We start from the raw sequence: 22,500 nt of genomic DNA, 5'->3' as shown, positions 1-22,500 counted from the left end.
GGGTCCCCTGCTAAAGCTGCTGCCCCCGAGACCCGACCCCGGATAAGACGTTTTAAGATGAGATGAGATCTGGGACACTTTGATACGCGGTCCTCAGACTTTTACGTAGATGTCTTGTGAGAACGGTTGTCTCCGCATGAATGTGTGCATCTCCACATCGTGTTACACAGCACGTTACGCAAAACGCACAAACACACACACGTTGGTGGAGACAAAGGAGCGTGTTCCTGCAGGATCTGGGTCAGACTGACCCCTGAGGAGAACTCACAGAACCGACCAGCTATCAGGATTAATCCATCGGACGTATCGACCTCTTTCAAATGACGCCATTGTTTGTTTGTTGGCTTTATGTAACACAAACCTCTCCCACGCAGTCGCAGGTTCAGGACGGATGCTAATGGAAACTATTGATGTGTTGAGGAGACGAGTTCAGAACAAGAGGTCTTTAGAGGAGACGATGAGTCGGGCACACACTCATCACCCCTCGGTCCTCTGAGGGGACTTGGTTCCTGATCAGAGTTGATGGGGGGGAGGGGGTCCAAGCTGACATCGGGCGTGAGGCGGGGTCCACCCTGGACAGGACGCCAGTCTATCACAGGACACATAGAGACGAACAGAGACAGACAACCATTCACACCTACGGGTGATTTAGAGTCATCAATGAACCGAACACCTGCACGTCTTTGGACTGTGGGAGGAAACCGGAGAACCCGGAGAAAACCCACGCAGACACGGGAACAACATGCAAACTCCACACTCCACACTCCCCAGCCGGGATTCGAACCCTGAACCTTCTTGAGGCGACAGTGCTAACCACCACACCACCATTTTATTGTCTTCCATGGTCTTCTTATGGAAATCTGGGACAGTCGCTAAAAGTCAGACCTGGCTAACACGGATTAGCTTGATCAACTGAACCAACAGATGGTTTAGGGAACACAGCGTTTTAGCTCTGTTATGCTAATTAAATAGCCGCACTTGCACAATGACTTGAATACACCCCACTATCGATGGCACATACACTAGACGCTAATCTGGGCTGCCCAACATGGCTCCTGGAGGGCCACTGCTCCAACACACCTGAGTGTAATGATGAGCTCGTTATCAAGCAGCTGAAGCTCGTCGCAGGTTTGAAAACCTTTAGACTCAGGTGTGTTAAAGCAGGGAGAAACCTAAAACATGCAGGACAGTGGCGCTCCAGGAGCAGGGTTGTTGAGCCCTGGTCTATGGGCATGGGACTGTGTTCAATATCAGTTTAAATCAGGGATCATCAAATAACGTGTGCTGTTAGCCTAGCTCTTGGGTGTTGATGCTAATGTTGCTAATTCAGTAAACGTCAGGTATACGTCAGCCAGATGGACGTATGCCCCTCCCCCAACGTCACATACATGCCCTTTTTTTGGTCAGAGGAAATGAGGCGGAGACAAGATGGAGACTCCTGTAGATGAGGACGACTGGATCAAGTTGAGAGAACAGATTTTTTATACAGTCGATGCTCACCAAAGAAGACGAGCAGGCACATGCTGATGGCGAGGATGGAGCTGGGGCTGAGGGCGGCCAGCCGGTGACCTTTGACCTGCCCCAGCTCACATCGCTGACCCCTGAAGCCCTCTTGACACCGGCACCGGTAGCTGTCGGGCGACAGCGCCTGGCAGGTGCCGCCGTTACGGCAGGAGGAAGGTGCACACGGCGACGGCACGCAACGCTGCTGACCACCGTCGTCCGTCACTGTCACCTGACCGCCGGGGCACCTGGGAGAGAGATGAGTGTATGACATCACAACCAGATCAGGAGTAAACAGGCGTGTGTGTGTTGGCGTGTTGGCGTGTGCAGGGCGCTCTTACTTGCACTGGTGTTTCCTCCACAGGTCGATGCAGCGCAGCGGGCTGCGGCACGGCTGGCTGCTGCAGGCGTCGCTGGAGCACCCCGAGGTGACGCCCCGCCGCTCCAGCACCGTCACCAGGTCCCGGCTCTGCCCGTCCAGAGGCAGGACCTGAGAGTTCAGACGAACGTCCCGCAGACAGCCTGCAGGAGGAAACGTCTCGTTAACGTTGGTTCAGAGAATATGGTTTATGTGTGTGAGTGTCTACAACACGTGACCTGTAGGAGCCAGATCAGATCCAGATCTCACCCTGAAAGTCCGCCTTGTCTGCGGCGTTCGGGCCGTTGCCGACCATCACGCTGGCCGGGTGAACCACGATCTCCCTGTGGCTCCCCAGCCAGGCCTGGACCTCCCGCGAGCCCCCGCCGTTCTCCAGCCGCAGGGTGAACAGGTTGTCGTGCCGGCCGAGGCTGACCAGGACCCACTGCCCGACGTCCACCCGCTGGCCGGGGAGCCTCAGGGCGTGGGCGCCGTCGCCGAGGTTGGCGCGAACGGAGAGGTGACCCTCCATGATCTGAGGGAGAGAAGGGGACGTCGTGTTTACGCTGCGATTAAAAGCCTCATCCTGTGTTATGTAAAAAAAAAAAAGGCGGACTGACCTCCAGGACGATGTACTCGTTGGCTTCCCGGGACGTCACGGAGAGCAGGGTGCCCGAGGCGGCTCTGGTTCGGAGGAGCAGCTGGATGTTAGTGCGGCGAGAGCTGCCGCCTCCTCGGAGCTGGTAACGCACAACGCTGCCCGAGTCGAAGGAGAACTCTGGGACAGCTGAGGGAGGAAGGAAGTCTCGTCAACTCACGGAAGAATTCAAAAGTCTCCAAATATCGAATGTGTCGTTATCACGTGATCCCTCACCGCTGTCACACTTGTGTCCGGTGTATCCTGGGTGGCACTCGCAGCTGAAGGAGCCCCAGTCGGCGAGGCAGGAGGCGTGGACGCCGCAGGAGGGACCGGCCGCCGTCACGCACACCCCGTCAGTCAGCCTGCACCCGGGGGCACTGTCCACGCTCTCGCCTGGAGACGCCAGGTCGTACACCTGAGGGAAAAACTGCTGTGTGAGAAAATCTGAGGGGGAGACTCCACTTAAAGCTGCATTCTCTCTAATGTCCACTTAAAGCTGCATTCTCTCTAATGTCCAGCAGGAGGAGACTCCACTTAAAGCTGCATTCTCTCTAATGTCCAGCAGGAGGAGACTCCACTTAAAGCTGCATTCTCTCTAATGTCCAGCAGGAGGAGACTCCACTTAAAGCTGCATTCTCTCTAATGTCCAGCAGGAGGAAACTCCACTTAAAGCTGCATTCTCTCCTAATGTCCACTTAAAGCTGCATTCTCTCTAATGTCCAGCAGGAGGAGACTCCACTTAAAGCAACATTCTCTCTAATGTCCAGCAGGAGGAGACTCCACTTAAAGCTGCATTCTCTCTAATGTCCAGCAGGAGGAGACTCCACTTAAAGCTGCATTCTCTCTAATGTCCAGCAGGAGGAGACTCCACTTAAAGCTACATTCTCTCTAATGTCCAGCAGGAGGAGACTCCACTTAAAGCTGCATTCTCTCTAATGTCCAGCAGGAGGAGACTCCACTTAAAGCTGCATTCTCTCTAATGTCCAGCAGGAGGAGACTCCACTTAAAGCTGCATTCTCTCTAATGTCCAGCAGGAGGAGACTCCACTTAAAGCTACATTCTCTCTAATGTCAGGATAGAGCTTTAGTAATGTGTATCCACGGTAACTGTGGACATTAAACTCCTGGACTCAGGACTTGGACCCCCTCTCCGTGGCGTCTTACCTGACTGTCCACCACCAGGTTGCGGATGCAGCCGGTGAAACTGCGGTAACGTCGATGAGGGAACGTTTCCTTCGCTCCTCCCAACTGAAGAGGCTGGAAGACGTTGAGATACCTGAGGAGGAGGAGAAGGATTCAAATGGAGGAGTAGGTGGACCCTGTGTTAGAGACCTTGGCCTGTGCGGACCCTGTTTTAGAGACTGTGGCCTGTGTGGACCCTGTTTTAGAGACCTTGGCCTGTGTGGACCCTGTGTTAGAGACCTTGGCCTGTGTGGACCCTGTTTTAGAGACTGTGGCCTGTGTGGACCCTGTTTTAGAGACCCTGGCCTGTGTGGACCCTGTTTTAGAGACCTTGGCCTGTGTGGACCCTGTTTTAGAGACCTTGGCCTGTGTGGACCCTGTTTTAGAGACCTTGGCCTGTGTGGACCCTGTGTTAGAGACCTTGGCCTGTGTGGACCCTGTTTTAGAGACCTTGGCCTGTGTGGACCCTGTTTTAGAGACCTTGGCCTGTGTGGACCCTGTTTTAGAGACCTTGGCCTGTGTGGACCCTGTTTTAGAGACCTTGGCCTGTGTGGACCCTGTTTTAGAGACCTTGGCCTGTGTGGACCCTGTGTTAGAGACCTTGGCCTGTGTGGACCCTGTTTTAGAGACCTTGGCCTGTGTGGACCCTCACCTCTGGTGTCCGGGCGTCTCTCCTGCAGCTCTGCAGCCGGACTCGTCCGTCTCCTGAGCGTCCCCCCCGACCCCCTCCAGCTCGTTCACTGCCACACCCCCACACTGGTCCAGGATCAGCTGGACGGCCTGAACACCCGGACGGTGACGCGCACACACACACACACACACACACACACACACACACACACACACACACACACACACACACACACACACACACACACACACACACACACACACACACACACACACACACACACACACACACACACACACACACACAGAAGTTATTAACATCCACATGTAATACATATTTACATATTGCAGCTTCTTGTGGTCACCTGTATTTTGTGAAATACGATCCTCAGGTAAAAAAGTCTGACCCTACCTTTCCGTCGCTGACGATGTCGAGGCGGTGCCAGCGTCGGTCGGTGACGGTGGATTTGGGCGGCAGCTGCAGCGTCAGCGTTCCCGACCCGTGGTTTATACTCAGGGCTGGGACGCCGTTCCTCAACTCTGGGTGGGATGAGATGAGATTCTTTCTTAACAGGAGGCTTTAACACAAGTCCGACCACCCGACCACCCGACCACCCGACCACCCAACCACCCGACCACGCTTAAAGTCACAACCCGTCAGAGCTGAGACGCCTTGTTTCTAGCGGCCTTTCTGGTGGTAAAGTGTAACTGCAGGTGAGTTTGCAGGCGTACTTCCAGTCCGTCCCCTATATGTTCCCCTCTTAAATCCACACACACACATGTTCCTATTAAACTTCTGTCCTTACTACAAGCCTGAAGTTGAAGTTGGAAGTTGAAGATTTCAGATTACAAGTGAACGCAGCACAACCGGCAGTGACGAGCTCCGGCGGCAGACCAACCGCTGTCAGCAGCGTCACTAGAGGCTCATTTCTGCTCTACGTTAGAGACTCATACAGACTCAGACGGAGCCTTCTGTGCGTCCTCTGCGTCCGTCTCCTCCGTATTTCTGTCCGTTTCCTGAAAGCTCACGGATGCGTACAGATACGGAGCAAACGTTGCAGTACCACCTGAAATCGTGGGGGCAGTGTCGAGCACCGGACACAAAAAAGTGGCGTGAACCGGGAGAATGCACGTCTGTGTTCACACACGGAGCAGGAACCAGGAGAACACACGTCTGTGTTCACACACGGAGCAGGAACCAGGAGAACACACGTCTGTGTTCACACACGGAGCAGGAACCAGGAGAACGCACGTCTGTGTTCACACACGGAGCAGGAACCAGGAGAACGCACGTCTGTGTTCACACACGGAGCAGGAACCAGGAGAACACACGTCTGTGTTCACACACGGAGCAGGAACCAGGAGAACACACGTCTGTGTTCACACACGGAGCAGGAACCAGGAGAACGCTTGACATCACATCTCTGTATCGCTGTGTAAGCTGCTGAATCCACTCAGTCAAATCTGTGTGTGTGTGTGTGTGTGTGTGTGTGTGTGTGTGTGTGTGTGTGTGAGCGTGTCCTGATCCACCTCAAAGCCTTGTTATTGAACACGTGTGTGAAAAAGAGCTCCACAGCGATCGATGCTGCAGCCCTGTGTGATTTTCCCCTCCGCGTGCTCACGCAGCGACAGACCGCGGTTCAATAATTACATAACTTTAATGCCGCAACGTTACGCAAGAGGCGCTCGAAAGGCCATCGGCGGGCTTATCCGTCAACGCCACATCGGGACCGCTGGGAGCTGACATTAAGGGTTTACCACGCGCTCCGTCCACTGAGAACCTGTCTTTACAGCGGCGCATCGATTCACGCTTTGTGTCGCGTTGAAAGGGGGCGAGCCGCGGCGTGTTCCCACCAGCACTGTGAGGTTTAGAGGAGCTTAGACGTTAAATAAAAAATCATGTATGTAAACTTTTAGCAGGAGGGGGGGGGGGGGGGGGTGACAAGCTTCAAACCGTTTCTCTCCGCAGCAGCAGAGGAAACCCACCGAGAAGCTTCACGCGCGTCGGGCAGATTACGAGAACGCCAGCATCACTTTTGGGGCGGCTCGTCGCTCAGTTGGTCATTCTTCTTTTATCTGTCCCGAACTTTAGGTCCAGAGGAAAACGGTTCTGAGGACTCCTAACGAGCACCTGCCCACGGTTTGGATTCACACCGGCAACAGAGAGGCGGAGTCTTCCCTCCCGGTTCGATCACCGTGGGACAGACGTAAAAATATGAACAGGGAGAGTCACGCGTGTGCCATTAATTCACACATCACAACATGTTTGTCAAGAAAGTAACAGTTCCTCTATGAAAACAGACAGTTTGTTGTCATTTTGAAATTTAAGGTGGACTCGATTAATTCACGACGTCAACTCATGCACTCAATAAGTCCACCTTAACAATTCTGGTCGCTGTCAAAAAAGTGGTAAAAGACTGAACGAATTTTCTCCGTTTTTAACTCAACTACGATATTTTGGAAGTGATGAAAAGGTCAAAGTTTACGATGAGCAGGTTCACGCCCACCTCGGGCTACAATTGGGTAGCCTTCTATGCTAACGTCAGCTAGCTAACTAACGTTGATAACAAAAAAAATAGCTTTACCAGATCGTAAAACCAACGGCCCGGACAGTTCCCTCTCTGCAGCAGCGCTCCCTCCCTCCTAAAGTAAAGTGTTTTTAAAAGCGTCTGCTGCCGTTATGGTCACGTTGTCCCAGGCTCGTGGCTGTTATCTCCCCGGGGTCATCTCTATGTTCCCCGGACATTGCTGGACTTTCTCCGGTGGTTAAAAAAAAAATGCCTACGAAGTCTTAAATGTTCCCTTGAGCAACACTTTGTTCGGTAACAACAAATGTCCACAGTATTATTGTGCTGTTGTCTAAGCAGAACCCCGTCTCTGTTAGGGACAGTTTTTCTGGTGATATGTGTGTTTGTGTTTACTTCCTGGAGGCCACAGTAGGTGGCGCTCTGCACTCTGGGGTGTAGGAAGCATTAAATACAGCAACAGGTCATTAATCAGCAGGTGTGCTGCTGACAGGAAGAGCAAACAGTATTTTGATCGTCGTCGCCATTGACGCCATTGACGCCATTGACGCCATTGACGCCATTGACGCCATTGATGCCTTTTGTTTGTGCATTGTGGAAAATATGTGAGCCTTTTGTGTCCTTTGTATGCACAGTTCAGGCGCGTACTGTCGAGCGCTAGTCTATAAATGAATGTTAATGACTGCAAAAGACGATTTTTAAGTCACTACAGTCTCAATTTGTCTGCGTTTGGCTTCAGAAAGCCCTCCCTCTTTGATTTAACATCAACGTTAAACAGTATTAGCTGCTGGAAACACTTCTATGTTCGTCCAGTTACCTGCAGGAACAGGGAGGCAGAGCTACCTGAACCTGAACCTGAACCTGTACGTGTACGTGTCGTCGTCTCGTGCACATCGTGACCTTGTCGGCGCTCCAACACTTGGAGCTTTCCGTCAGCAGGAAACTCACCTACGGCGATGAAGTCCTCCTGCTCCCCGGAGTGGGCGGGGCCGAGCGGCCCGTTGTAGAGGAGCAGCCCGTTCGCCGACTCAGCCAGGAACTCCAGGGAGATGTGGCTCTGGAAGCAAGGCATGATGGGAGGGAACCAGGCGTAGCCCTGGCCGCCGAAGCTGTGTTTGGTCTGCTGGCACTCGGGTCCGTCGAACATGGGAGGACACTGACACCTGAGGGACAGAGAGGATGGTTATCAACGTCTCTATGGGAGAACATTTCTGGCTTTGTGTCCCGTTCGGTTTCCATGATAGCAGCCGATAGCGGCCGGAATTGCGGGTTGCCAGGGTTGTCTGTTGTTGGGTGCAGCTACTGTAGGCTGGCACTGGGTTCTTTGTCCCAGCAGCTGAGTGAGCGGAGACGGGCAACAACCAGAGTCACTATAGGCCGAGCATTCACTCCATGGACTGAGAGAAAGGAGAGGAGCGCCATTCAAACGCACGCCCACATGGCTACGCTGCTCCTGGATGCTAACATCACTTTCATCTGCACTTAGCTGGAACGGCTAATGCTAACGGCTAACGCTAACTGTCAGTCAAACTCCTCTAATCCTTGTTTTTATGCTGTGATTTTCTGGAGGGGACGGGTTCAAACAGGCTCAAGGACCCTCCGCCTCTTTACATGGGGCGACCTCTCTAACCACTGTGCCACCGGCCGCCCCCTGAATTAACTTATTTTTATTTTTAAATTTGACGGGTTTGACAATGACTTCCTGTTCCGTTGTGTTTCCATGGCAGCAGCTAATAGCGTTGGGCGTTGCTGGTTGCCAGGGTTGTCTGTTGTTGGGTGCAGCTATTGTAGGCTGGCACTGGGTGAAATGGAGTTAGCCAATCCTGCAGCTCTTTAGTAGATCTTGGGCCCGTTGTCCTTTCTGCTGCTGTGCTTCAGTAACAGTGAGCGACGCATCATTTAACAACAAGACTGAGCTTATGAACCGGCACCATGATGGCAGCTGATTGGGTAAATGTGCCCCATGTCTGTCCAATCAGTGTCTTCACTATTTTAATGTTTCTAAAAAGACCCAATGGGAGGCAATCAGGGTCCCCTGCACACCTGGGGCCCCTGGGCTGCAGCCCGTACATGGATCCGTCTCTGCACCCACCTGTATCCCAGCGGCCCGTCCTGGCAGGTGCCCCCGTTGAGGCAGGGGTTGTCAGGGTAGGCGGAGCAGAGCAGGTGGATCGCCTCTCGACCGCGGCAGCCGCAGCGCGCCGTCGCCGAGGCCGACAGCGACACCAGAGATGTGTTCCCGGCACTGAGGGCCACCGGCGCCTGGCTGAAGGACACGTCGCTGCTGCAGCCTCCGGACCGAGCGCAGTCGGTGTGGGGGCACTCGTCCACGCCCACCTGAGAGATGGACACGCCCAACGCCGCCTCCAACTGCAGGGGAGAGAAAGTGTGTACACGTGTTATTGAAGTTGAAGAACGACAGCAGCTCCATTCCTGATCCGCCTGCTTCAGTGACGTAATGTTATTCATGCACTTTGGCGTCTCTCTGTCATTTCCACGCTCGCTCTCTTTGTGTTGCCAAATTCACCCGTTTCCCCACGTGTCGTCCCTGAGTCCCTCGGGGCTTCCTGTCTCTCTCTAACTGCGCCCGTGTCTGTTTGTGGAGTTGAGTTTTGCAGCTGACACTCTGCTCCGCGGTGACTGAACCCTCCGCAGGCACAGCGTCACTGCCGTCTTCAGCTCCATCTCGTTTTTAGTGTTTGTCGACGCTCAGACGAGATGATTAAAGACACGCGTCTCTTCTGCAGCATTTCATCTTTTAGGTTTTTTTAATCGTCATGTTAAAGTGTGTGTGTTTAACATGTGTGTGTGTGTGTGTGTGTGTCTGTGTGTGTGAGCGTGCATGTGTGCGTGTTTAACGTGTGTATACGTGTCTGTTTGTCTGTGTGTGTGTGTGTGTGTGTGTGTGTGTGTGTGTGTGTGTGTGTGTGTGTGTGTGTGTGTGTGTGTGTGTGTGTGTGTGTGTGCTTCGTACTGGTGTATCGTTGTGATTGATTGTGTATTAAAGTTCTGAATGCGTCCTGACCACAGCATGTGAGCAGAGCGGGAGGATTGTTGGATTTTTGTGTGCAGATAAAAAGTTGGAGCAGCGCCTAATTCTGGCGCCGTGAGTTCGATCCTTGGCGTGAGCAGCGGTTCTGGCATCGTCTCAGCTACTTTACACAAATCAAAGGCGTCCGGGACTCGTGACTCGCCGCCTCTCAAAGGTCCTGAACATCTTGAAAACTGACATTTTTAAAAATCTAAAATGATGCTTATGATTTTGCCCTTGCAAACGATCTTGATGACTTGTGGCGGGAAAAAGTGGCGAGGCAGATGCCAGAGGCGGGGGGGGGGGGGGGGGGGGGGGTTACATCGAGAGAGGAAAAACAAGATTAAAGTCGTAAATTCAGCAGAAAAAACAGACATGTGTCTGTGTGTGTGTGTGCCTGTGTGTGTGTGTCTGTGTGTGTCTGTGTGTGTGTTTAACATGCGTATGAGTTTAATGTGTGTATATGTGTGTGTGTTTGTGTTTAACATGTGTGTCTGTGTGTATGTGTTTAACACGTGTACTGTATGTGTGTGTGCCTGTGTATGTGTGTGTGTGTGTGTGTGTGTGTGTGTGTGTGTGTGTGTGTGTGTGTGTGTAACGTGTGTTCCTGCCTCTCACATTGTCGACCTCAGCAGCTGCTCTTAAGCTTTTAACGCATCTAAAACATTGATAAACGTGTAAACGGTGAGTGTATCACACGTGTGTTTGACCTCTCCTCCCTCTGTGTGTGTGTGTGTGTGTATGTGTGTGTGTGTGTGTGTGTGTGTCTGACCCTGTGTTTAACCTCTCTTCCCTGTGTGTGTGTGTGTGAAACAGAGCGTTCACTGCTCTACAGGGTGTGAAGTGTCTCTAAGTGGTGTATGAATGTATGAACGTGTGAATGTGATGTTTAATTAACGTCTCATCAATCATCGTATGCTCCTCACTCTGTAAGGGCGCCCTCCCACTGTGCCTCCGTCCCGTGCCCCAGCATGTCTCACGGCTAAAGTCTGGTTCCTTTGACCAGTGTGAGTGCAACCGTACCACGTCTAGGAGCGGCACGCTTGCCGTCCACGGCCCGTTTGGGAGAGGTGGGCTTTAGTAAAGCACGTTTGCACGTTTGCACGTGTACGAGCACGAGCGTGCGCACGTGTCGGAGCCTCCTCTTCCTCCTCTTCCTTCCTCCCTCCTCTGCCTCCTCCCTCCTCTTCCTCCTCTCCCCTCCTCTTCCTCCTCTTCCTCCCCTTCCTCCTTATCCTCCTCTCCCTCCTCTTCCTCCTCTTCCTCGTCTTCCTCCTCTCCTCTCCTCTTCCTCCTCTCCCTCCTCTCCCTCCTCTTCCTCCTCCTCCTCTCTCCCCTCTTCCTCCTCTCCCTCCTCCTCCCCCTCTTCCTCCTCTCCGTCCTCACCTTGGCTTTGTTTGCTGCCACGTAGCCGTGCAGCTTCTCCGCCTTGTAGTACGGCGAGCCGTGAGCGGCGAACCACACGTTGAGCGCCCTCTCTCCCTGCAGGCTGGCGTCGCCGGCCGAGAAGATCTGGACGTTTTCCGGCAAAGTCTGCAGGAGCTCCGCCAACACCCGACCCAGACGGGAGAACCGGCTCTCCTCGCCACCCGCCGCCGCTGCTGAAGAACTCCTCCACCGTCAGGTCTGGAAGAATGAGAAGAAGAAGGAGAAGAAGAAGAAGAAGAAGAAGAGGAAGAAGAAGAAGAAGAAGAGAGAAGAAGAAGAAGAAGAAGACGGCCTGTTTAACATGGGGCTCAATGAGAAACTGCTCTGTTATGAAACCTGCCCCTAGTGGACACTCAGAGAACTGACGCTGACGGAGCTTCCTGATTGGATCAAACAGGAAGTCTCTCTCTGTGGGCGGGGCTTGGTTGAGACTCACTGTTCATGCGGATGGAGGCCGCGTTCTTCAGGGCGTCCTGCCGCAGCTCCCTGACCTCCACCTGAGCCGTGGAGGTGACGTCGGGCCACGTGCGGTCGGACACGCGCACCTGCAGGTGGTACGAGCCTGGAGGAGCCCCCTCCCTCACACTGAGCTGACCTGAGCTCTGGTTCAGACTGAACAACCTGCGAGAGAGGGAGGGAGAGAGAGAGAGAGAGAGAGAGAGAGAGAGAGAGAGAGAGAGAGAGAGAGAGAGAGAGAGAGAGAGAGAGAGAGAGAGAGAGAGAGAGAGAGAGAGAGAGAGAGAGAGAGAGAGAGAGAGAGAGAGAGAGAGGTTAAACTTCTAAACACTTTTAGATTTGAAGGATAAAGTGATGGGGTCACGTTAAAGTTCATATCTCTCTAACAGAACACCAGTTTAACCATTGTCTTTGTCTTTAAAACACACACCCGTGCCCTTCCCTTGGTCCTCCCCGCTGGTCGTCCAAATGAACCAGACCGTACTTCCTGTCCTTCAAATGTCTCTCCAAAATATGCCGTAAAAGCTCTTGGAGTAAGATTAAGTCTGCAAAGATCAAACTCGAAGCAGATCCGTAGAGGAGTGTTACGTCTGTCGTTATTCCCCACTCATGTGTTTAAGGCCACACTCCCACTGTGCCTCCGTCCCGTGCCCCGTGCTTTAGGGTCCTTGTCCCCCCCTCCAGGCCCGTTTGTACTCACACTACCTGGGCCTCGGAGAATGCTTCTTGCTGCCTATACGTCATCACGCCGTAACACGTCACACGCATTGATGACGTCATGGCGATGCGTGGCTTTGTTTCCAGATCTTTCCGTAGACCTCGGAGTTTTTGTGCGTCTTGTCGACTGTTTTTGAATCTTTTCATCGACCAAATCTGCAGTAAACACTCCACCTCCGCATCACACCAACGTGAACCTTTCACCGCCATTGTTTGAAATGTCCGCGCATGGTCCTTCCTTCTTTTTTCTACGTCCCAACAGGCGCACAGGAAATGACCTCAGAACCGCCGTAGGCCTCGTGCTCGTACACATGCGCACGATCGTGCTCGTACATGTGCAAACGTGCTTTACTAAAGCCCACCTCTCCCAAACGGGCCGTGGACGGCAAGCGTGCCGCTCCTAGACGCGGTACGGTTGCACTCACACTGGTCAAAGGAACCAGACTTTAGCTGTGAAACCTGTTTGGGCACGGTACGGAGGAACAGTGTGAGTGCACCCTGAGTATATGCAAAGTAGGATGTGTGGCCTTCTGTCGGGGATTGGTTCGGTCTGGCCCATCCCACTTCCTGATTCCTGCGGCTCCCGATTGGTGGTGCGGCGGCTAGCTGTAGTCCCCACCAATCAAGCAGCGGCTGGAAAACTTTGGCGCTCTCTGCTCGGCTGCACCGGGGAGTTGATCCTAGACGCCGTGGCCTGAGGTCCAAACCCTGTCCTGAACATGTGCCGTTAGACTCACGTTACCCATTTAACCTCTTAACACCGCGGCGACCTTCAGACCTCCGACGAATGCCGACTGAGTCCGACCTGCACCGCCGCCGCTGCTGCTGTGCGTCTTCTCCCCGGATTCACGCATTCTACAGATTTCAAACCTTCCAACAAATGAGACGACACAACGCGGAGGTCTTCTCTTCAGACTCAGCGCGTTGTGAGGTGTCATGCTGTTATTGGTCCTCTGGGGCTCTTTCACCTCACCTGAACGTCATACCCGCTCTTACTTTCCCTCTCGTCTGTTTCACTTCTGCACGTAAATAACATGCAACCTCAAACCTGATCCGTGTTGTGAACAAATTGCCGTGTGCCGCCCACGGTGACGATGAGCGGCGTGTTCAGGATGGTAATTCTCTGGCGGTTTTCTTTGTTCTCGTCGTCTCTAGTCGTCCCTCTTTTGTAGGTGCCTCGTTAGAAGAGACGGCGTCAGGGAGCACAATCAGGCTCCCCTTTCAACGCGTCCGCGTGGAGCCGCGCCTCATCAAACAACATGAGTGCACCCTTGCTGAGCTTCACTGGGAATTTTCAATACAGCTGGTTATGAAGTATTAATAGCACTGTTCCTGACAAGTCAGATCCCCGTTTCTACCCCTCTCTCCTCCCCGTCCTCTGTCCTTTCATTCTCTTTCACTCTCTCTTTGTTGCTCCCTTCAATCTGCCTCGTTTCTTTGTCCCAATTTTCCCTTCACCTCTTTTTTCGAACCGCACCTTTGTACTGTCTCTTCCTCTCTTTTTTAACTGTCAGCTCTTGTGCAGCTCTTTTTTGTTTCCTCTCTTTGTCTCTGTGCGTGTCACATGAGAAGGGGACGCTTTAAGAGGGAGTCTTCTTCTGCGTTAGCTCCGACACATCTTAAAACGGCTTTACACGTGTCGTTCTCTGGACGCTTTTACATCTAAACTGTTTACAGTACGGCGAACAGGAGCATGCACACATATGCAGATGATGGTGATGTGTTTGTGTCTCATGCACTGGTCAGTAACTTTGTCTGTTTTGTGTCTGCAGATTTCTCCTGAATTCATCTAAAGTTAGAAAAGATAATGCAACATTTGAGTATAACATAATTGTCTTCATGCAGTGGATGGATTACTGAACAGGGCCTACCGGGCACAGGCCCCGGGCCCATAAGGTCAGGGGCCCTGAAATGATCACAGAGATGCTAAATGACCACAAATATACACAGAACAACCGAAAATGACCACAAGAGACAAAACATAACTATAGGGATGCAAAACGACCACAAAGAGATGCTGAATGACTGAAAATACACACAAAACGACCACACAGAGACAAAAAACTGCGACAAAGACACGCAGCACAATTAAAAATAGATGTAAAACCAGCACAAAAAGATGCAAAATGACTAAAAATAGATGTAAAACCAGCACAAAAAGATGCAAAATGACTAAAAATAGATGCAAAACCAGCACAAAAAGATGCAAAATGACTAAAAATAGATGCAAAACCACCACCAAAAGATGCTAAATGAATAAAAATAAATGCAAAACCAGCACAAAAAGATGCAAAATGACTAAAAATAGATGCAAAATGACTAAAAGTAGATGCAAAACCAGCACAAAAAGATGCAAAATGACTAAAAATAGATGCAAAACCAGCACAAAAAGATGCAAAATGACTAAAAATAGATGCAAAACCACCACAATAAGATGCAAAATGACCAAAAACACATGCAAAACGATCACAAAGACAAACAAAACAACTAAAAATAGACATAAAATGACCACAAAGAGAAGCAAAATGACTACAAAACAACTAAAAGTCCTACGTTGTTACTACGTAGACAGAGTGAGGGGCCTCTTACAGGTCTGACCCCGATTGCAATTTAAATCCTTTAATGTTACACAACGTGTGAACTGAAGAAAATGCGATAACCGTCTGTTTGGCACAAACATTTCAGCGCTCAAATGTGTGAAAGAGTGCCATCGCTGAATGTCAGAATCTGGTGAAAGGTGAGAGTTAAGAGGAACGAGGCCGTGTATGAACACAACTCTACTTCCGCCTCAGAAACGTACCTTTTTACGTCTTTCCTTTGCATCGCCGCGTCTCTACTGTATCACTTTGTGGCCTTGCTCTCCTTCAAAAGCCCCTCTACCTCTCTTTAACGTCGGCGTCTACATGCCAAACTCTTACTCCTCTATTTTCACCTCTGTCGCTCCCTTTTCTGAATGTATGAGATCAAAGCACCTGGATGGTTTGCCTTCGAACCGGTACGCCTTCTCGCTCCAGTCGTCAAGGTCGGGGGATTGAACTCGTCCGAGCACCGTCGTCGGGAGAATACCTGTCAGGAGGAGGGAAATAAAGTCAGAAATATCCGCTGGCTTTAAAGGGAATTAGTTCTGAATGCAGGGGATCTTTGCGTTACAACCTGAGAATTAAGAGTGAAGGGAAGAGAGAGGAGATAAGGCGGCGGGCGACGCCTCTTTGGGACGAACGGTCACGGTTCGACAGGAAGATGTGCACACATTAGAAACACTCACAGTGGTTTTTTTACCCCCTCTTCCCCGCTCGCTGTAATCTCTTTAACTGTGAAATCAGACGCCGTTTTATAAAATGGCTCGTGTTCATGCGCCCGTCAAACCTGCGACGTGAGCCGGAGTTAATTGTTCGCTTCATGGCGTGCTGTTGAGCTACATGATGGATTCCTATTAATGTACTTTCATGTGAGAGAGGCTCCCGGAGAGGGAATCCACTAAAAATACATTATAGAAAACCTTATTTTCTTTCTCTCCAGCAAATTACAGGAGGTTGACAGATGGTATGAGACGCTAAATAAGTGATGTGGGCTGGAGCGGCGAGGCTGCGAGCAGTCGACTGTGACAAGTGCAGTCTTAACAACGTGAGCACTCAGGAGGTGGTGGGAGGGACGCCGAGGGTACCCGGAGGTTAGAGGAGCCGTCTGTGACCAGAAGCACACAAGTTTGAATCCGTCAGACCGGCTGGTGAACTCTGAACTGGGACGACGAATGTTGTCCCTCTGCAACAACGGTGAGCGCGGCCTTGAGTGGCGTCCACAGAGGAGAAGAACGATGCAGGGGTGAGGCTCTCAGGTGTGAAATGGAAAACAGCAAGTGCACTGAGAGCAGCCTGTTCCTTGATGAATGAAGGTTAACAGCTAATAAGTAAAGTGATAAGGGGAGGAAAAGGCTCCGTCAGTGTGCAGCTACTTTACGTTTACCGGTCAAAGGCCCGATTATGAAGCTATGAACCACTTGACAAAGCTTTGCTGCGTCTCCACTCAACGCTAGATCCGCGAGTCTTGAATCAACGTTTGGTTGATCATTGCTGCAGGTGCTCGTGATAAAGAACAACATGGTCAACACGGTTCGCAGTGCACCATCAGATCTAGAACCTAAAGTCTCGAAGAAACATGGATTCTCTAAAGGCCCATTCCTGCTCCCATTTCAAGCGTAAATAGAGACGTTCTGATCGTCACTGCCCCCGTGTTTCATGCTCCCTTTACGCTAAAACAGACGTTGATCAAAACATCCTCGAGAGGGCGACAACAAACGTGGCGACGATGGAGGAGATAATGATCCTGTGTCTGTTCAGGAGTAGGCAAAATGGTGGCCGCACTCGTAGACGGCGTTCTGTGAGACACTAAAGACATCCCAGAGTGTGGACGAAGAATTACAGACATTGGTTTTACAGATGAGAGAAATAAACAACGAACGCCACCTTAAATGTTTCAGGTGGTTCTGGTAGTACTGCAACGTTAGGTCTATATTGGAACGTATCCGCAAGCTTGCAGGATACGTGCAGGAATACGGACGAACTGTACGCAGAGTACGGACAGAAGGCTTCGTCCTCATCTGTTTGCGTATCTAACCTAGAGCATGAATGAGCCTTAAGAAGGACAGAAAAAGTTTGTCAAGTCTGTAGAACAGATATAAATAAAGTCCAACAGCGGCACAAGGAATCTACAAATTGACCTGGTGAGACGACACGGGGAAAGCTACACGGGTGAAGAGGGCTGAAACAGACGTTGATCAAAACATCTTCGAGAGGGGGAAGTTTGACGACAACCAACGTGGCGACGATGGAGGTGATAATGATCCTGCGTCTATTCAGGAGTAGGCAAAATGGTGGGCGAAGTCGTAGATGGCGTTCTGTGTAACACTAAAGACATCCCAGAGTGTGGACGGAGAATTACAGACATTGGTTTTACGGATGAGGTGAAGAGGATTATGTAGACGCTAGCAACGTTACAGCGAGTCCAAGCAAAGGAAGACACGGATGTTGAAAAGTGTTTCCAGGTGAGGTCGAGGTCTATGGTCATCACGCCATCTATCACGGAAAACATACCTTCATAACTGTAGACGACGAAGTTGGTGTGTCCTGGTGAGTGAGGGTGGTCATTCCTGTCACCAATGACCACCGTCAGCGTGCTGGTGGAGCTCATTGGCGGAGAGCCGCTGTCAATCATGAGAATCGGGAGGCGGTACTCCTTCTGACGCTCACGGTCGAAGGTCCGGAGGGCGGTGATGGCCGCGCTGCCGTTCCGAAAGTCAGTCAAATTGAAGTTGGTGGCGTCTGAGGTGAGCATGAGGAGCCGTATGGAGAAGGGCCCGCCGTTAGTGGAGGTGTCCCGGTCGGTGGCGTGGAGGAGGAAGGAGGTTTCGTTCATACGAACTGCCTGGGGTGCCGCCATGTTCTCCCAAACCACCGGCTTGTAGGAGACCTCGAACTCTGGCCCGTTGTCATTAATGTCAAGTACGGTCACCATGACGATGGCAGTGCCAGTCAGGGGTGGACTCCCGGCGTCTGTGGCGAGGACCATGATCCTGTGCTGCGAGATTTTCTCCCTGTCCAGAGAACCGGCCACCACCACCCAACCGGACTGGTCCACCAGAAACTGACTGTAGGGGTCCGACTCTTTCGAAATGGCGTAAGAAAAGCGGCCGTTTTGGCCCGAGTCCAGATCAGAAGCTGTGACCTGAGCAACAATCGTCCCCACGGGTACATCTTCAGACATGGCGGGCGACTCGTAGAATTGTGGGAAAAATACAGGGGCGTGGTCATTGGAGTCCTCCACCTGAACGAGACAGTACGCCAGGCTGAAGAAATCAGCGTCCTCGGCCTTCAGGGTCAGATTGAAAGTCCTCTCGCGGGGCTTCTCGAAGTCTACCTTCTTTTGGAGTTTTATCACGCCGCGCCTGTTCACTTTGTCCGTCTCCACGAAGAACTTCCTGTCCTCGTCGCCGCCGACAATGCTGAAGGTCACCACAGCGTTCTCGCCCTCGTCTCCGTCTGTGGCAGAAACGACGAGAACCTCACTGTTCACCTCCAGGTCCTCCGTCACCTGAACACCGGGGAACACAACAGAAGTTCATCATGTCTCTTTATTATTCAAATATTTTGCCTTGTCTTTAAAAAGTACAAATAAATAAACTTGCCTAGCCTTGTTGGACTCACCTGAGCGGTGTAGACCCTCTGAGTGAAGACGGGCGGGTGATCGTTGACGTCTGAAATCATGATGGTAGCTGTCCCTGTTCCCGCCAAACCCCCTCCATCTCTAGCCTCGACTACCACCAGATACCGCTCCTCCGCCTCCCGGTCCAGGGAGCGCAGAACCGTATAGATGGTTCCTGTGCTGGCGTTAATGGAGAACAGGTTGAGGTTGATCTCGTTGCGGACGTTCTTGATGATACTGTAGGTCAGCATGGCGTTCTTGCCCTCGTTGGGGTCGTCCAGGTCCATAGCGCGCATCTCCATGACTGAGGTGTCCGCAGGTGAATTTTCAGGCACTTGGCCGACAAAACAGCCATCTACTTCTAGTGCCGGGCACGGGAAGAAGGGCGCGTTGTCGTTGACGTCTCGGACCTCCAACAGCACGTCAGCAAAACCTGTGAGTCCTGCCCCTCCTTCATCTGTGGCGAGGACAAGGAATCTCCAGGCTGGGCGCTCCTCGCGGTCTAGGCGCCGTTGGGCGTAGATTCTTCCAGTGCGTTCATCAATGGTGAACTCGCCACCAGCGCCCTGGCCGTGGAGGGAGTAGCGGACGGCAGTCTGGTCGGCCTCCTGGTCCGGATCTGTTGCTGAAACCTGCAAAGGACAGACAAAAAAATCAAAAACGAGTTATAAATCTGTCATTTCTTTGCATACTTGGACTCTCTGGTCATCGGGTAGAGGTCTGCTAACCATTCCCAGACCAAACTAAAAATGGCAGACCATCCTATATCATAGCATTTACATTTAATTATCTTCACAGCGCGGGTTCACCGCGGCGTCCTAGCACGCTCTACATATGGACGTAAACAACCAAATATCTTGCCAGTCCAAGTTTCAGTATCTCGTCCTCTTTCGTTGACATCTTTGTGTAAATCACCCTTCTTCTTTACCGTCGGACGTCTGTTCTGCTACGGTTTTAGCTGACGCATGATTTAAACGTCATCAGGACGCCCCATTCATCTCCACAACGGAGAAGTGTCTGTACCTGGGAGCTGGCAGGGTCAACTGTTTGATGTCTGGTCCGACTGAATCGGATATTTGCGTTCACAAATACAGACCCACCGTGTAATGTCTAGATCACTGGTTCTCAAACTGTGGTACTTGTAAACATTAATTACTAAATAAATAAAATATTATCAAAATAATACAATAACACATATTTTTGTTCTCTGGATCCTTCTGTTGAATATGGACCGGGCTCCTCAAATTGGGCCTTTGATCCGTAAATTCACGTTACACAAATATCCTAAATATCCTTTACTGACATGCTGTCTACTTTCTGAGCCTCCACGCTGTTAGCACGTCACATGCTACGTTGATTGGGCCCCATAGACAGATGCTTTATCCAATCAGCAACCAGTATTTTTGCCCCTTCCCAAAGGATCTCTGAGCGAGAGTGGATCTGCAGAGCAAATCATGCGAATCGATCCATCTCAGGCACGTACTGAACAACAGAAGAGACTTTTTAATCCTACAAACGACCAAAAATCACCTTATTCTCTTGGTCATTAACTGGATTTCATTATGAGAGCGATGACACACGGTCGCTGTGTTGTCACATGTGTTTCAGCGCGCTGGTCCTTCCTCTTTACAGGAATTATCGCCGTTTTGTGATGTTGTTATTTTCTTATCAAAAACAGTCGAATTGCTTATTTTGTCTCCGTTATGTGCAAATGTCAAACCCAGCAAATTGGACGTGAGGCGGGGAGCTGATTGCAGCAGCTGGTCGCCGCACACGGGGACTCTGCAGCAGCACGGGAACAAACATCTCTGCGTCGCTCCGTCCTGTTTGCTTAATGAACCTGCCTTCCTGTTATCTGTGCGAACGAGGGGACACGAGCTCGCGCTTCTGTCACCGCGACACACAACGCAATTAAAAGTTAATAGACGGCAACAAAAGCGAGGAAGAAAAAGTACACTTTTACTCTTTCTTCCCCTCTTTTCTCACCGGAGGGTTTGTTTACAGAAGCCTTTGAAGTTCTCTCTCCCCTCTCCTCCCGTCCTCCCATCCTCCCGGCGCCGCTGCCCCCCCCCTCCCTCCCTCCAGTGTCGCTTCTTCGCGTTCCCTGACAACGTGATGCAGGTAGACAATATTGAAGATGAGCCGTCGCGGCGCCACAGAGGAGGCCGCCGCGCAGGTGAAGTCAAGAAAAATATGCGTTTCAAATTGGATTTTCCCCTCCGTTCACTATCTGCTGAATTGTATTAACACACGGGGCTCAGAGCGCCCTGCGTTCAGGGGAGGGGACGGGGAAAGCATCGAGAGCAACCGAGCGCACATCAAATCAATTCCAGCAGGCGAGGGGAAGCGGGCCCAGGTTGAGGACTCGGTGACACATGCCTCTCTGGCGGGGATTACTCCCCTGCCCTCTCCGACGCACTTCCACTTTCCTAATCTGATTTATCTCGGCGGCACATGCATATTACTGTGAATTACCGGGTAACGGTGTGACGAAAGGAGGATGAAAGCCACAGGAGGAGGAGGTCGACTGACTTTTTCCGAGGCAACTGAGGAGACAGGGCCTGGTTCTTTCCTGGTGAGGAGGTTTCGGCTGCGTTAGGTTCGATATCGTGGATGTTTGCGGACACCGGATCTCTGCTGAGGTGTCGCTCCGGGCTCATTTGGCCTCAGTGTGTGAAGCGTGACCAATGCCGTTAGGTGTGTTCGATGTAAACCTGATACATTCTCACATCTTGTTCACATGAACTGACTTTTTCACGCCAAGCTCCGTCACGGAGGACGTGCGTTCAGGAGGTACGACTTTCTCATGTTTACATGGTTTCATCTGGATTGGATGGACGCCTGATACATAAACACACGACGTGCAGTCGACCCATCCACCACTTCATTCTCTGTTTGCTAACGCAGTCACAGAGGAGCCGGAGCGTATCCCAGCATGCACTGGGAAAAAATGAAGAATAAAGTTCAAGTTGGTTCGGCTTAGTCTGGGGGACACTGTCGGCCGTTAGTGAACTGCAGTCAGCACCGATAGCGAGTGCAGATTAAAACGATTAAAACCGACATCATGTTGTTTTAATATCGTTCAAATTCATGACAATCATATTCAGAATAACGCTAGCTTCCTGTTTACAAATCACTCCATCAGCGAACGGCAGGAAGAACCTACGGCAGATTCATGCAGCCGAGACGAAGCCAGCTTAGGTTTTAATGAGCTAACATTAGCAAGCAAGCAAGCTAACGTTAGCCACCTAGCTGTAACTAAGCCACGCTGCATGGATCTGGCGTTGGTTAATTCGTAGCATTAGCTGATAAAGTCATTTAGAAACGACGAGCCAGCCAGGAGAGTCTGGGTGAATCAGGACAGGATGTCGCTACGTTAGCTAGCTAGCAGTTTGTCTGCATTAGCAAGCAAGCTAACAGTAGCTAACAGTAGCGGCTAACAGCACAATATATTCCACATGTCAGTGTTTCCTCTTTTTTTCAGCACTGGGGGAAAAGGGTTTTGTTGAGTCCACACACGCTGTTTCTCTGGCAGCAGGGGTCTGATCCTGAACCCCAGCACCGGGGGTCTGATCCTGAACCCCAGCACCGGGGTCTGATCCTGAACCCCAGCACCGGGGTCTGATCCTGAACCCCAGCACCGGGGTCTGATCCTGAACCCCAGCACCGGGGTCTGATCCTGAACCCCAGCACCGGGGGTCTGATCCTGAACCCCAGCACCGGGTCTGATCCTGAACCCCAGCACCGGGGTCTGATCCTGAACCCCAGCACCGAGGGTCTGATCCTGAACCCCAGCACCGGGGTCTGATCCTGAACCCCAGCACCGGGGTCTG

The 22,500-nt window shown here is 51.6% G+C and overlaps 1 protein-coding gene across 1 annotated transcript in view; it reads right to left on the bottom strand.

Moving 5' to 3' along the window:
• Window positions 1-22,500, bottom strand: part of LOC310950070 (neural-cadherin) — a gene marked incomplete at both ends in the record, with an annotated part of 36,642 nt that overhangs the window by 3,079 nt on the left and 11,063 nt on the right. Inside the window, 16 exon segments of the mRNA XM_083917733.1 lie at window positions 1,501-1,751; window positions 1,845-2,025; window positions 2,132-2,396; window positions 2,482-2,648; window positions 2,736-2,916; window positions 3,665-3,776; window positions 4,335-4,462; window positions 4,725-4,852; window positions 7,786-8,000; window positions 8,930-9,207; window positions 11,255-11,459; window positions 11,461-11,494; window positions 11,733-11,917; window positions 15,442-15,535; window positions 17,560-18,556; window positions 18,670-19,299. Coding sequence (XP_083773859.1) covers window positions 1,501-1,751; window positions 1,845-2,025; window positions 2,132-2,396; window positions 2,482-2,648; window positions 2,736-2,916; window positions 3,665-3,776; window positions 4,335-4,462; window positions 4,725-4,852; window positions 7,786-8,000; window positions 8,930-9,207; window positions 11,255-11,459; window positions 11,461-11,494; window positions 11,733-11,917; window positions 15,442-15,535; window positions 17,560-18,556; window positions 18,670-19,299 — 4,051 coding nt within the window.

Source organism: Echiichthys vipera (genome assembly GCF_963691815.1).
Source record: "Echiichthys vipera genome assembly, chromosome: 8".
In the NCBI taxonomy this organism is placed as follows: Eukaryota; Metazoa; Chordata; class Actinopteri; order Perciformes; family Trachinidae; genus Echiichthys; species Echiichthys vipera.
The sequence above is the reverse complement of the archived record's forward strand: the minus strand, read 5'-3'. Positions and strand labels throughout refer to the sequence as shown.